A 15,806-nucleotide genomic window follows, 5' to 3' on the forward strand; every position below is an offset into this window, starting at 1 on the left:
TGGAGGGAAAAGAAGAGGGGTGTGGTGGAGGGGCAAAGAAGAGGGGGGTGATGGAAGGGCAAAGAAGAGGGGAAGGGAGGGCTGTAATGGAGGGGTGGTGGAGGGGGAGCATTGGAACAAGCAAGGTGCAAGGAAAGGGGAAGAAAGGGAAGGGGGGAGGAAGAAGAAAGGGGAGGAAGGAGGGGAAAGGTGGTAGGCGGCTAGCAGGCATAGCAGTAGCATGGGTCTCCAATGCACGCTACTGCTATGGCAGCTTGCAAAATATCTACGACTGGTGGTGCACTACCTATAGCGCGGGCCAATATAACACGCTACTGGTAAAATTTTATAGATAGAAAAAATAGCAGTAGGGTGTTTATAGCAACAAGCGCTATAGATCAAAAACTAACAGTAGCGCTGGTTGGGCGACGAGCGCTGCTAATATTTTGTGATCAGATATTGTGGTGTGTTACACTTAGCAGTAGCGTGGGTTTAGGAAACAAGCGCTGCTGCTAACATATACCAGTAGCGCTCTTTCTAGCCAGCGCTACTACTAAGTACTAGTAGCGTTGGGTCACAAACAAACGCCACTGGTAAACTTCTATGTATAAGGGTTTTCCTAGTAGTGCACGCTTAAGTGGCACCAACAGCTTTGACTGTGAACCATCTACTTTTCACAGATGACAACCTGTTGCTTTTTAAGTCAAGTCATTATGGGGCAATTGAAGTATCTAACTTGCTGGAGAATTATTGGTTGGCATCCAGACGAAGAATACATCATGACAAGTCCTTTATATTTTGCAATAAAGGATGCCCTCAGGCCCTCAAGGAAGATGCCAAGAATACTTTGAACTTCTAAATTGAGCCGCTCAATGACAGGAAATTGTGTATCCCAACTGATGTGGGGAAGTCCAAGAACAGGACTTCCAAATACTTACATGACAGAGTTGGGGAAAAGCTGAGAGGATGGATGGAACTATTGTCAACTGCAGGTAAAGAGGTTTTGATAAAGTCTGTGGCATAGGCAATTCCGGCATATTCCATGACCTGCTTCCATTTCCGCAATGACGTTGCGCGAGTGTCACCTCTTTAATCAGACAATTTTGGTAGGGAAGTAAATAGGGGACAAGGAAGCCATGTTGGGTCTCATGGGATGTTATGATGAGACCGAGTATTTTGGATGCGTCGGTTCCCTACTTTCCAAGCCTGGCGCTTGCTAGACCATCCCGGTTCTCTGAGTTCCATTGATCTTAAAAGTTGTAAACTATCCAAATAACCCTCTTTCTGATGCAACCTTGGGACCACATCCATCACATATATGGCCGACTATTTTGCATGGGAAAGACATAATGACTTAGGGTTTGATAAGGAGAATAGGAGACGGAGAATCCCCTGATATTTGGAACAATAATAGGATAACTAGAGAGCATATAAAGAGGCCGAGAACTTCACAAACACCACAGCCGCCGACAAGCGTCGCTGAACACATTGATCACACTATGTCATCAAGGGATGAACAACTTATTCAATCGATACTTATTCCCATTGATGCCAAGACTATATTGAAGATCCCTCTTTGCACGAGAAAAATATCTTATTTTTGGGCTTGGAGTGAGGATAGAAGGGGCATGTTCACTGGGCATTCCGCTTACAAGATGATACAGTGAACCAAGATCGGTAGAGAATCATGGCTGTATGAGCAGGGTGGCCGATCAAACTCAGAGGCTGATTGTCAAGGATGGACAGACTTATGGCATATAAAAGTCCCCCGAAAATCAAGGTGTTCATGTGAAGATTAGCACAATACTCACAATGTCCTTCATCATAGAAACATGTGGATGACGAGTGCTTGTTGTTTGTGCAGGTCTAACAATATGTGCAGGCACGCCCTGCTGAATTGCTTGGTTTCAAGGAGCACTGGGCACTATCATACGAGCAAATTGTCGAGCTATTGAGTCTGAATGTAAATGAGGACGCCAAACAGTGGCTATTCACCACGCATGAGGTGTTATCGCATGCGGAGGATTTTATCATGTTTACGATCACTTTTGTGGACGATATGGGGAGCTCGACACAAAGCTATACATGAGGAGATATATAAAAGCCCTTTCACTTTTCAGGCTTTTGTGCAGAGTTACTTAACTAAGCTGAGAGCTACCTAAAGCACTGGAAGTCCAGTTCCAGGGGCACCCGTGATTAGGCCAAGTCAATGTATCGCTCCTCGGGATGATATGGTGAAGGTCAATGTGGATGCGGCGGTTGGACCAGGCGACACTCGAGGCGCAATGGGAGCTATATGCAGAGATTAAGCATGTAATTTTCTGGGTGTGTCGGCCATTGTGTTCCCACATATATCAGATCTTGTTAGTGTCGAATCTTCAGCAATCAGGGTGGCACTTGCACTTGCTGATAATCTCTATGAGAGGAAGATTCAGGTGGCTTCAGATTGCAAGGTGGCGTTACAGATATACATCAAAAGAGCGCAACTATCTATAGAGCAATCATAACTGAGATCATAGATTGGAAGGCTACTTTTACTAATTGTACATTAGCCATGAATTTAGGAGCTTGAATGTTGAAGCTCACAAACTCGTGAAGCATGCCTTATCCCTAGGGGTTGACCGCCATGTTTGGTTAGGTAACCCCATAGCTAAAGTTCTCTCGCCTTGCTTCAAAACTACTGGGCGTGCGCTGCGGTTTTGACCTAACGGCCTCTGTTTGCTGAAATTAATTGGAATAGTTGAGAAGAAAGTGACGAACGGATGCGTAATGCGTGGAAATCTGCCGAATAGTTCGGGCCGAATCCTGAAGAAAGTTCAAAGCGCTGTTCGATTAGCCTACGTAGTATTAGTTCGTTGGTCAGGTAAAAGTTGGCAAGCCAATGATGCTTAGCTGGTCTTTTTGAATGTTTAGCCACACTAGGACACAACTATGCACTATTAATTATGTCTGTGCTCAGACGTACCGCTCTCCTGCAGTATCCTCAAAAGAAAAACCAAGAGTTTCAGTTCTCACGCGCCTGACAAACATCATCTATCTTCTGCTTGCAATCTTTCCTGATGATACATCATGTCCGTTGGGGGTAATATGAATTCGAAAGGATGGAAAAAAGACCAGGGAAGAGGGGAATTAGGGATACTGTGCTAAATTGGGACAGTAGAGGAGTGCATTATGCCCTTGAATGGAATCTAGGATGCGAAACGTTGTGCCGCCATAGCGATGATGGCCACAACCATACTTGCTTCAAAGAGGAACATCAGTACTGTACCTCCTCCAAGCCTCGAGCAAGCAACACAATATTGTACAGGAGGCCCCATGCCAGCAGTAGGGGCCGATCGCCGTTCAATTCCTGCAGAGGGCCTCTCATCCTTCTAGTACTGAATATGCTAGCAGTCGACTAAAATAGATGATTGAGCTGATACTGTTATCATTGCCATCTGTAATTGATATTGAATACCTCCTCTTGCATGCTAGATCTAAACATAAAATTTAGCTCAACTGTACACATCTGTTTTGACTCGACAGTAAGGAACCATAATATTGCAACCCTGAGGAACAAAGCAACGGATGAGTACTTGACAACAATTTAGCTCAAGTGTACAGCTAAAAATTTAATTATGAAGGACAAAATTGGTTGCGACAAAATCAGTCACTTGACAACAATTATCACATTTGTCTATGAATATTTGAACCTATGGTCTTTGTTGCGCCCTGTCGGATAGATTAAAAAAGGCAACCATCTAGTACATAGGGAGATTGTGCATAGTTCTCACCTCTAATAATCTAATCAAGGCAGTAGAGGAGGATTATGTGCCCTGTGTAAGAGGAACACGCATCAGTCGGAGTAGGATCCAGGAGGCCATTATTGAACCAATTTTCACATATCACCAGCTAATGAAAAATAATTTACAAATAGTAACTCTCATCAAGTGGAAATAATATCATGCATGGTACTTAAGCCAGCCGTACCTGAAACTTGATGAATCTAATATTTGTTCAAGGAAGTGTCTCACGGCCTTTAACTAAAACTAACAATTTACAGTTGACAGTGATCTAGTTTCATGAAACTATAATTATTAGAAGTCACCAGATGTCTGCCTTTCTTCGATTTCTGCAAGTAGCACCTAGCTAGGTGAGCTCACCAAATCACCCCATGTTGCTTTAAGTAGGTAGAAATTTGGCAGATACATAAATATTAGTATGTTTATCCATTAATTCTAATAATTGATAAAGAAGGACACTCCTCTAGCTTCTTATGTGTGTGTGTGTCTGTGTGTTTGGTGCTGTGTATTTCGATGTGAGATCAGTAATTCCAACTCCCTACAATTAAGATATGAATAGTCAGTGGAAACTTACCATTGGGAACCATTGCTTGGGGAGCATGTTCAGACCTGCAAGTTGCTGCTCTCAATCTATTGCCCATGCATATGGATGATTATTAATCTGCTCATATGTTTACACCTCCATACGTTGCCACCGCAGGGATTACTAACATGAACACAACCATCATCGCCATTAAGTTAGCAACATAGATCAACATACTTTTCGCCATGGCGGGTAGGAAAAGTTTCACGTGTGATGTTCTCTATTGATATCACGTAATCCTTGTAACTAAGAGTCAAACGACATGCTAGGCAATCACAAAGGGAAACGTTTCAGGACGGGCACCAGCCGAACCTTCGGACGGTCGCGAGCCACGCTGGCGCCGCCCAAGCCGCGCCCCGCGCCAGACTCCTGTTATTGTTGGGCCCCACGTGGACCACCCCTCCTCCCTTTTTTATCTTCCCCTAACTGCTGCCTTCATCCCCTACCTCCAGACACATCCTTTCCCGTGGCCATTTTTCTTCTTCCTTTTCCCTGAGCTGCTGCCTACCGGCGGCCGTTGCCGGCTGTGTGCTTCGCCGAGCCAGGGGGACTACCCAACTGCTGCCAGTCCTCCTCCTCCGCACATCTTATCCCCCAAAACATCTCTCCTTCTCTCTCAAATAAGCCATGGTCCAAGACGAGACAAGGTCTGGGAAGGAGGCTGCAACCGGTGCCCGGGGAGCCTGCGACCGGCCATGAGACGGCGAGGATAGGGCAACGCTCCTCCAAGAAAACATACGACGTCGTTATTTTTGCTACATGCTTCAACCGGCGTCGGAATTTGCTACAAACGGCATCGCATACCGCTGCCACTGGTGTCACATTTTGCTGCAATGCACAATCGACCTCGCATTTTTGCTAGAATCGATGTCGCTTTTTTCTACAACCGTTTTCATTTTTTTGCTACATATGTTCAGGCTGAGATGTGACCCGACGACGGTGGCGATGACTTTTTTGCTGCAACCGTAATAGATTTTTGGTACATCCAACAACAATTTTTGCTACATCCATTCTTTTTTTGCCGGCGACGATACAATGGCAAGATACAGCCGCCGGCGACGATGACAAGTTTTTTCGCCGAATAAGCTGCAACGGGCATCGTCAAAAGCTGGAACCGGCCATCAGCAGAGCTGCATCTCCTGTGGGTGGTGCCCCGGCAACCATATCGGGCACCTCTCGCGGAGCTCGACGCCCATGGCCATGGCAACAGCCCTCGTGGAACTCGACGGCCATGGCCATGGCAGCACCCCTCGTGGAGCTCTATGCCGATGGCCGTGGCAGCACCCCTCGCGGAGCTCGACGCCTATGGCCACGGCAGCATCCCTCGCGGAGCTCGACTCCCATGACCATGGCGTGCCCTAGCAGCCACGGCGGCATCCCTCGAGTGGAACTCGACGAACATGGCCGTCGTGTCCATCACCAGGCGGGGAATCATGCATCTCGTGGGTCACAGGGGGGGCGCGCGTCCCGCACGAGGAAGGAGACGAGTTTGGAGGAGAATCGAATGGTTAGAGGCGTGAAAATCGTACGGCTACCGAGCGACTGGCCGAACTTTTGGCCGGTGCGCCGGCGCCTATCGTTGCCCAATCACAAAAGAAATCTGGAGGAAGGCAGCCGCTTGCACTACTGGGGAGAGGGTCTAGAAAATATAGAACCTTCCCCCAAAATAAAAATTTCCTGTAAAAAATAGAGCAGGAGCAGATGATGAACCGCCACCGGCATGTACCTGCCTTTACCTTCTGGCATGTGCGCCCTCGAATATCAATGGCGCACCGGCATGTGCGCCCTCCTTCAAACTACCATGGATACACATCCACATATGCATAGGCCATCTAGGATTCGGAAACCTGAAATAAAAGGAGATTGTTAGACTAATATGTCACGTATCGTGACATATCTCCTCATGCCTTAAATCGAGGAGAATCGATATTATTGTGATCTCCCATTTATGGTTAGAATTGTAAATCTGTCTATATATTGACATGCAATGGAAAAGCCCAAGTGTGGCTACAATTCCTAAATCTTTCATGGTATTAGCCTAAGAAAATCCTCTCGCTTCCGCTCCCTCCAACCCTAGCGCCGTCGACCCTGTTCCCGCGCCGCCGGCCAACACCTCCCTCCCCTCCCCTCCCATGGCGCACTCCGAACCACCTGCTCCCCATCCCAACGCCGCCCTCTGGGCGCAGGCCACCGCCATCCCAAGCGTCCGCTCTCTCGTCCCCATCGTCCTCGAGTTCAAGAGCGCTGTCTTCCCCAAGTGGAGGACCTTATTCAACATCGCCATCACCACCTACGCCCTTGAGGACCACCTCACCGCCGAGACGCCCTCCACCGATCCAACATGGCTCCGCCTCGACGTCTTGGTGCTCCGCTGGCTCTACGGCTCCATGGCCATGGACATTGTCGACCTCGTCATGCCCACCGACCCTGCCACCGCCACAGCCTACAAGGTCTGGACCTCCGTCCTCGCTCTCTTCAACGACAACCAAAAGAGCCGCGAGATTTATCTCGCTGAGGAGTTCCACAACATCAAGCAGGAGGATCGGTCCATCACTGAGTAACTTCACCTGCAAAACACGGCGGCTGACGCACTTGCCGAGGTCGGTGCCCCCGTCTCCGACCCCGAGCTTGTCACCAACGTCATCAAGGGCCTTCACGAGCGCTTCGACAGCGTCGCCGACATCGCCCCCCTCCTCACGCCGTTCCCTACCTTCCTCAACTTCCGCAACATGCTGCTGCTCCACGAGATGAAGACTTCCCGGCGCTCCACCAACACCTCAGCCTCCGCCTTCTACGCCGCCAAAGGACCAGTCCCTGCTCCTCCCAGTGGCGGCGGGTCGTCCTCCGACGGTGGTGCTCCTCCAATGCCCACTCTGTTCAACCCTTGGACAGGAGCCATCCAGATGTGGCCCATGCAGTCGCGCCCCAACAGCACCGGCGGCACGGGCGGCATCCTTGGACGGGGTCTGGGATCACGCGCCCACGCCTACATGGCCGCTCCCCCGGCTGCCCTCGGCGCACCCTACGGTGGCTATAGCGCAGCTCCGTTCAGCGCCGTGCTGCCCTACGCCACAACACCAACGCCGGCACTATCATGGGACATCGCCGCTCTCGCTCAACACTTCACCAACATGACGTTGCAGCAACCCTCTCCCGAGTGGGTCATGGACAGCGGCGCGACCGCCCACCTCTCCTCCGATGCCGGTATCTTATCATCTCTTTCTCCCCATCCTATATATCGTCATGTGGTGGTCGGCGACGGTTCCACCGTTCCCGTCACCACATCCGGTCATTCCTCCCTTCCCTCCCTCTTTCCCAATAGACCTCTTCACTTACGTCATGTCTTAGTCACACCTAACATTATCAAAAACCTTATTTCCGTTCGTCAATTCACTACTGATAATCATTGCATCGTCACTTTTAACCCTTTTGGTTTGTCTGTGAAGGACCTTCATTCCCGGCGCGAGATCCTTCGGTGCAATAGTACAGGGGAGCTCTACACGTTCACATGTCCTCCGCCTCCTCGCGCCCTCGCCACGCTCACCACCCCTCATGACGTGTGGCACCGTCGCCTCGGTCACCCCGGCCATGATGCCTATCGTCACCTCTCGCAACATATTTCTCTTCCTTGTATTAGACAAATAAATCAAACCACTTTATGTCATGCTTGTCAACTAGGACGTCATGTACGTTTACCTTTTTCCCCTTCCACTACTCGTACAAATCGTCCATTCGAGTTAGTCCATTGTGATCTTTGGACTTCACCGATCTTGAGTGTTTCTGGCAATAAATATTTTTTAGTCATTCTTGATGATTTCCTTCATTTTCTATGGACTGTTCTGCTTCGCCAAAAATCTGATGCTTACGCCTCGCTCTCCGCTTTTCGCACGTTACTCAGTTTGGCTTATCTCTCGTATCCATACAATGTGACAACGGTCGTGAGTTCGACAATAACAAACTTCACTCTCTCGCCGCCACGCACGACATTCACATTCGCTTCTCTTGCCCATACACATCCCAACAAAATGGTAAAGCTGGACGCATTATTCGCACTATCAATAACATTGTGTGTTCTCTCTTATTTCAGGCTAGGCTACCACCTCGTTATTGGGCCGAAGCACTTCACACCGCCACTCACGTCCTTAACCGTCTTCCTACAAAAACAATTAGCTCCCCCTCTCCATACTTTGCCCTTCACAACACCCATCCCGATTACTCGTCACTACACATCTTCGGCTGCCTATGCTATCCCAACAACGCCTCCACTATGCCACATAAGTTGTCGCCGCGTTCGAGTGCTTGCGTTTTTCTTTGCTATTCCTCTCATCATAAGGGATATCGGTGCATGGACCTCACTACCCACCACATCATCATCTCTCATCACGTCGTATTCGATGAGATGATCTTTCCCTTTGCCTCCCCACAGCCTACTAATGCCGCAACGTACGACTTTTTCGCCGATGGCGACAACCTACCCATAGTTGTCCCACCCCTTCCGATTACTACCCCTCCACCCACCCCACCACCCTCCCCTCCTCCCGCCCCTCCCTCACCACCCACACCACCCTCACCACCTGGACCTCCCTCACCGGACGCCCCTCCTGCACCCACTCATTGCACGCGCAACATCTCCGGCATCCACAAGGGGCCTCGCGAGCGGCTTAACCTACATGTTTTGTCTATCAGCAGGTAATCACCGGTTCCCACCTCTGCCCGTGCAGCTCTCAAGGATCCCAACTGGCTCGATGCTATGACTGCGGAGTACCATGCTCTCCTCAGCAACAACACTTGGGATCTTGTGCCTCCTCCTCGGGGCACTAACAACGTCTCCGACAAGTGGGTTTTCGCCACAAGATCAAGCCCGATGGCTCCCTCGATCGCTATAAAGCTCGTTGGGTGCTTTGAGGTTTCTCTCAGGAGCCAGGTGTTGACTTCGATGAGACATTCAACCCAGTTGTCAAACCGGCCACCGTGCGTGTCATCTTCTCCATCGCGCTCTCACTTAATTGGGAGACTCGTCAGCTCGACGTCAAGAATGCCTTTCTGCATGGCACTCTTGCTGAGGTTGTCTACTGTCGTCAACCCACTGGCTTCATCGACTCCAGTCGCCCCGACCACGTCTGCCCGCTGAACCGTTCACTCTACGGTCTCTAGCAGGCTCCTCGTGCGTGGTACCAGCGCTTCGCTGCTTTCATCACTTCGACCGGCTTCATGTGCTCATGCTCGGACACTTCGTTGTTCGTCCTCCATGTGCGGAAGGCACGGCCTTCCTCCTACTCTAGGTGGACGACATCGTCCTCACCGCCTCGTCGACTCGCTTGCTCGACATGATCACGTCCTCTCTCCGCGCCGAGTTCGCCAAGACGGACATGGGCATCCTCCACTACTTCCTCGGCATCGCGGTTACCCGCGACTCCTCCGGCATGCATCTTTCGCAATCTAAGTACGCCGCGGAGATTCTGGACAGGGCCGGCATGACTGCTTGCAAGTCGGCCACGACACCTGTTGATACATCGCCAAAGCTCGCTGCTACTGCCGGTCCTTCAGTGGCTGATCCCACGGAGTACCGTAGTTTTGCCGGCGCTCTCAAGTACCTCACTTTTATGCGTCCAGACATCGCGTATGCCGTTCAACAGGTTTGCCTTTATATGCACGACCCGCATGAGCAACACCTCGTCGCCATCAAGCGCATCTTGCGCTACGTCAAGGGCACGCTCTCTCATGGCCTTCAGCTCTACTCGACTTCACCAAGCTCCATGATCGCCTACACCGACGCCGACTGGGCCGGCTGCCCGGACACTCGGCGGTCAACGTCGGGATTCTGTGTTTACCTTGGAGATAACCTCATCTCTTGGTCCTCCAAGCGGCAACACACAGTCTCGCGTTCGAGTGCTGAAGCCGAGTACCGCGCCGTGGCAAACGCCGTGGCTGAGGCGATTTGGCTTCGACAACTTCTCTAGGAACTTCATCGACCATCTCCTCCTACGACGATCGTCTTCTGCGACAACGTCAGCGCCGTCTACATGTCCACGAACCCAGTACAACATCAGCGTACCAAACACATCGAGATCGATCTCCACTTCTTTCGCAATCGTGTTGCCATGGGTCAGGTCCGTGTGCTTCATGTTCCCTCATCACGACAGTTCGCCGACATCTTGACGAAGGGTCTCCCGTCGCCGTTGTTTTTGGATTTTCGGTCCAGTCTCAACGTCCCTTCTCCTCCCATTGTGACTGCGGGGGAGTGTTAGACTAATATGTCACGTATCATGACATATCTCCTAATTCCCTAAATCGAGGAGAATCGACATTGTTGTGATCTCCCATTTATGGTTAGGATTGTAAATCTGTCTATATATTGACATGCAATGGAAAAGCCCAAGTGTGGCAACAATTCCTAAATCTTTCAGAGATATCAAAACTCGAGTGGAAGGGCAATGAGTAGAGATTGAATTGGTTCATTTTCTTCTAGATGGACTGCATCAGGGATCGTACCTTGCAGTATATAGGAGAACATGGAGAGGCGGCGGAGGAGGAGGAGCGGCGCTGGCAGAAGAGATGCGGCCATGCGGGGAAACCTGTTTTTTCTTTGGGTTTCCATACGAAGACCTCTTTTTTCTTGTAAGGAGATGTACCTGTTGGATAATTTGTTAGGACTCTCAGGGATTTCATTTAACGGCTGCAGATATTTCATACTGATATCTGATTGTTAATTTTATTAGTTTTATAGGATTAACGTGACCCTTTTTATTTGGGTTCCATATAAAGAACTATTTTTCTTGTAAGGAGACTTACGTGTGGGATAATTTTAGGACTCTCTTAGTGATTTCATCCAACGGCTGTAGATATTTTATACTGAGATCAGATGGTTATTTTTGTTAGTTTTGTAGGATTGACGTGATGCCTCGTTTGGTGCCTCCAAGTAAATATAAGAAAGATAGTGCCTCCAATTAGTAAATATAAGATAAGATTGTGAGGGACTAAATTTTTTTGTTGAAAGGAAAAGTTGAAACAGACGCTCACTTCCATGAACACGTGGACACACAACCGGTGGCTCCATGCATGCATGCATGATACATCGCACGCAGTACGCAAGCGGGCTGTTGCCAAGCTAACTAATGGCGCCCGGCCGACAACGCAGTACAGCTAGTAGAGCACTCGCTGCCAAACGCCTACGTGAGAGACCCTCGTGAGCCCAGCTATACAACCTCCGCTCCTCCACCCATCCTCGTTCACTCCGCATCCGCAGCCGAATTCCCCCGTCTCCACTGCTCAGTCCCCCGGACCGCCGGACCTCTCCTCGCCTTGCCATGGCAGCCGCAGCACTGAGGGCGCAGCTGAACGCCCATATCACCGGCATGTACACCAATGTGAGGCCCTTCCCCTCCCCTCTAGTCGTGTGGTATTGGATTTTGGCTTGGCTGGACGACTAACTTGGCCTTTGCCTTTGCTTTGGCGTGGTCGACGTCAATCCAGGGTGTGGTGGACGAGGATACATTCGAGGAGCTGCGGGACGAGGGCACCGCCGCCGAGGTCTCCCGCCTCTTCATCTACGACGCCTCTGAGATCATCGACGACATTGACCTCCTGATGTCCGCCCCCACGCCCTCTATCATCTCTCCCTCTGCTCTCTGTATCGGGTACTGGCTCATCTTAATTATCTGCTCTGGAAATCGCAGGGAGGAGCCCGTAGTGGACTTTGACGAGGTGGAAGCCCTGACGCAGCAGCTCATGCGGTGCACCTCCAGGTGATGACCATCATAAACCCTTTCTCTCTCTTCCACCTGCTTATTTTTAACTCTATGTTTGTTTGCCTGCTGCGTCAATGTCGTGCGATTCAAATCTGTTTATTATACTGGGCAAAGGATTCTTATTTGTCGGCTGCACTGCCCCATAGGCGTAATTAGAAGAATCGAGTTTAGTTGTGTTTAGTGTAACGGAGTTACCGGTATCCTGATTAATAGCAATGTTATGATGAGGATAAATTGTTGGCGTTTTTGGAATGTTCCTGGTATTAATGATCTGCTATTCTGTGTATTACTAATGGTGGTTTTTCTGGTATTAATGATCTGCTATTCTATGTATCTCTAATGGTATTTTTTTCTAGTTTGTCCACGACATCGATGTTGTTTTTTATTTGGATGTGTCGGCACGGGGTGTGTACCTCACGACACGGCCGCACAATTGAGGTTTGTGTCGTTTTACAGGCGTCGTATAGCCATAGGTAGAAGAGTTGAGTTTAGTCATATATCGTGTAACGAAATTGTTGGTATTCTTCCCTATGTTAATCAAATCGTATAGCTTGGCGAGGGGAATTTTTGTCGTTTTGCAAACATTTGTTCTACTATCGTGTCTGTTCTTCGGGCAATGCCATTATTCTAGGTTGACAATGAAAAAAATTGTCGTTTTACAAGCATGGCCGGTATTAATGATCTGCAATTCTACATAATGCCAATGGCCATTTTTTCTGTTTCACCATTGGAACGTTGTTGTTTCTATTCAGATTTGTTAGGCACAGGGTGTGTACGTCATGGACGTCATTTGGATGTCGTATATCCAAAATTAGAAGACCTGATTGTAGTTGTGTCTCGTGTAGCAGAATTGTCGGTATTCATGACAATTTCATTGTTCAGCAAGAAAAACTTTGTCGTTTTCTAAATAGTTCTGGTACTACTGATCTGCTATTGCACATAGTGGCAATGGTGTTTTTTTTTCTGCTTCATCAAACAATTTATGGAGTTGACAATCATGATAGGAAATGGCTCCTTGAGAATATTATTCAGTTGACATCTCAGTTTATAATAAGTTTGATAAGTTCCTAATTTCCTGATCTGCATTTTTTTTGCATGTTTCAGTGTTGGTGCACAGCAAGTGAACCTCGCCTGCGTGCACTTCGGCAATTTCTATGCTATACAATACAAACAAGGGTCAGAACTCAATAGCTTATTTAATATTGCTACACAATAATTATCCGCAACATTGTTTTTCAATGTCTCTATGTAAACCTGACAGCTCATGTTGTCTTTTCTGTCGTTATTTTCAGCTCATACCAATCTAACGTTGTTAAGAAGTAACCTGATTTGCTTTTTCACTTCATCTGCAATCACGTTGTTCATATTACTCGGTTCATTATCTGAATATGCTACCCTTTGATGGTTCTCTTCTAATTTATTGGCTCTAGACTTTTGTTTATAGCACACACCACTAAATTCTTATATGGCAAGATATTTTTCTTTTTTTGAAATATAGGGTTACAATTTTTGAACCATTTCATCTCCGTTCTGTTAACCTCTTCAGAATTTGACAATGTGATATTTTTGCATTATTTCAGGTGTCTCGTGTCATTGGCTCTTGTTAGGAATGAGTTCTATATTGTGCGACATGAGTTGGAGATCATGATGCAGGTAGCACCTTATATGCCTAATGTTGGATTTTAGTACCAACTTTCCACTAGTTTCATAACCCATAGATTGGTCATATTAAGATAGAGAAAAGGGAACAATCTTTAATCCTTAATCTAATTCTTTTGACATTTAGATTTGGAGCACTTAGTTTGAGGTACCGAAAAGTCTCATTTAGCTGTTAAATGATTATGTGGTAATTTTCTCATCATGTTTGGTAGATGCACAGGGTAGCTAAAAAAAGTGGGTGAAATTCTCTGTTTCCCAGCTTAAATTAAGTTTTAGCAAAAGCCCAAATAAGAAACTAGCTAACTTGTAACATGGCTGATTAGTGAAACCATGTGACTTGAGCACCATTATGTGCCATAGACTTTTCTTAATCATTTTTCGGAAGGTACTTCTCTTAATCATTGACCTATTATTCATCTTTTGTTGCAGCTCGAAGAGGAGATCGCGGCATGTGGTCCTGACTCCTAAGTAGCGGCAAGTGGAGGGGGAAGAGCGTGGCCCCATGCGATCCCTTGCATTATGTGGTCCATGTGTCTCCGCAGATGTAGCGGTTTTCAAAGGGTGTCTAGCACTAGAGGGTGCGCGTAAAACTTAGATGAATATTCTCGCGTCGGAACTTTGGGCTCGTAAACCTATGAAAGAAAATTGTTGTCCTGTGTTGATGTCAGTGTGAAGTCCATATTCTAGAGTACCGTGGATGTGTTGCCCCCTGCCTACGGGCTGTTTACAAAACCTATACTTGGTTGGTTGGTCCTCTAGTGACTTTGTTTTGCTGTTTCTACTGTTTGTTTTTCTCTATAAGCAAGTCTGGTTGTTGGTTGTTGTACCCAGAGTGTAGCCAATCACCATATTTGGGCATATTAATCATGTCGTTTCGGTATGAAATTTCAACGTGGCCGTCTTATAAGAGTACGATGGCACCACGAGCTGTAACCGGGGGAGGGGCAAAACAGAGGGGAGCATACCACATATTATAGGAGCATACTCTTTATAGGAGCATACTCCACAATTTTCTTGTTTGGGCGACTAGGAGGGAGTCATGGACGATGGACTCTGGACTTACCGAGGAAACACGATTGTTTTGGCGTCGTATGATGGATTCATTAAACCATCAACCATAGCCTTGGACACTATTGAGATCTGGATCAAATTCATGATCTACCAGATAGCTACCCCACTGCTCAAATCCCTTGCATCCAAGGTTGGCAAATTTATCTATGCGGAGCCTAAGTACCATGATTTTGAGGGTAATGTCTCTAGAGTCAAAGTAAAGATCAACATGCACAAACCGCTAAAAACGCAATCACTCTTGTCAAGGGGAAGAAGAGATAAGTCTTCACAGTCGCATATGAGCGGCTACCAGATTGATGCGAGGTTTGTGATTATTTGCGCCACATGTACAAGGAATGTCGGGATGGAGTGCATCCACCGTCGGCTCTAGTTTTCAAAAATATGCGAGCAAGCTGGTTCAAGGGAGCGGGGAGAGGACCTGGAGGAGGGAGAGGGCGAGGTCGTGGCCACGGTGGCAGGACTGGTCGTAGACAGGGCGCACCCAAGAGGATGCTAGCAGGAATCAGAGTATGAGGACCCTGATGCCTACATGCACAAGGCCGAACTGAACAAAAAACAAGCTTCAAAGCTCGCAGTGAGAGTTGATCCAGTGGTAGCTGAGTTAGCCATAACACCTGTGTCGGCCCAAGGCAAAACACCGACGCTACCTTCCCCTCAAATCCCATTGAGCCCCTCGTCTCGGCAGGAACAAAAGAGGTCAAGGACAAGTAATTGCAGCAGATAAGAACATGTTGCAGAAGAATGGTGGCAACACAAAAACCCAATGGCAAAATTGTTAGGCTCCCTGGAGGAGCGCCACCATGTCCAATGTGTGTCTTCTGCTGGAATTGTTGCGGTGCAGGCAGAGCAGCGACAGTCTATGAGCTTTTTGATTTCATGAGGAAATTTTGCCCTACCATCCTCTACATAGTAGAAACCTAGCAGGAGGCTCGAGGGTAGAATCGTTAGCAGGAACATTAGGGTATGATAATAGATATGCGATTG

The 15,806-nt window shown here is 48.1% G+C and overlaps 1 protein-coding gene across 1 annotated transcript; it reads left to right on the plus strand.

Annotated features, from left to right (window-relative positions):
• Positions 1-11,537: 11,537 nt before the first annotated feature.
• Positions 11,538-14,532, plus strand: LOC119293164 (histidine-containing phosphotransfer protein 2-like). Its single transcript, XM_037571719.1, has 6 exons — positions 11,538-11,711; positions 11,818-11,933; positions 12,021-12,089; positions 13,197-13,268; positions 13,673-13,745; positions 14,181-14,532. Exons 1-6 carry the CDS (start codon positions 11,652-11,654, stop codon positions 14,217-14,219), a joined length of 429 nt encoding a protein of 142 aa, XP_037427616.1. The 5' UTR covers positions 11,538-11,651; the 3' UTR covers positions 14,220-14,532.
• Positions 14,533-15,806: the final 1,274 nt, after the last annotated feature.

The sequence above is a fragment of the Triticum dicoccoides genome, chromosome 4B (genome assembly GCF_002162155.2).
Source record: "Triticum dicoccoides isolate Atlit2015 ecotype Zavitan chromosome 4B, WEW_v2.0, whole genome shotgun sequence".
NCBI classification, from domain to species: domain Eukaryota; kingdom Viridiplantae; phylum Streptophyta; class Magnoliopsida; order Poales; family Poaceae; genus Triticum; species Triticum dicoccoides.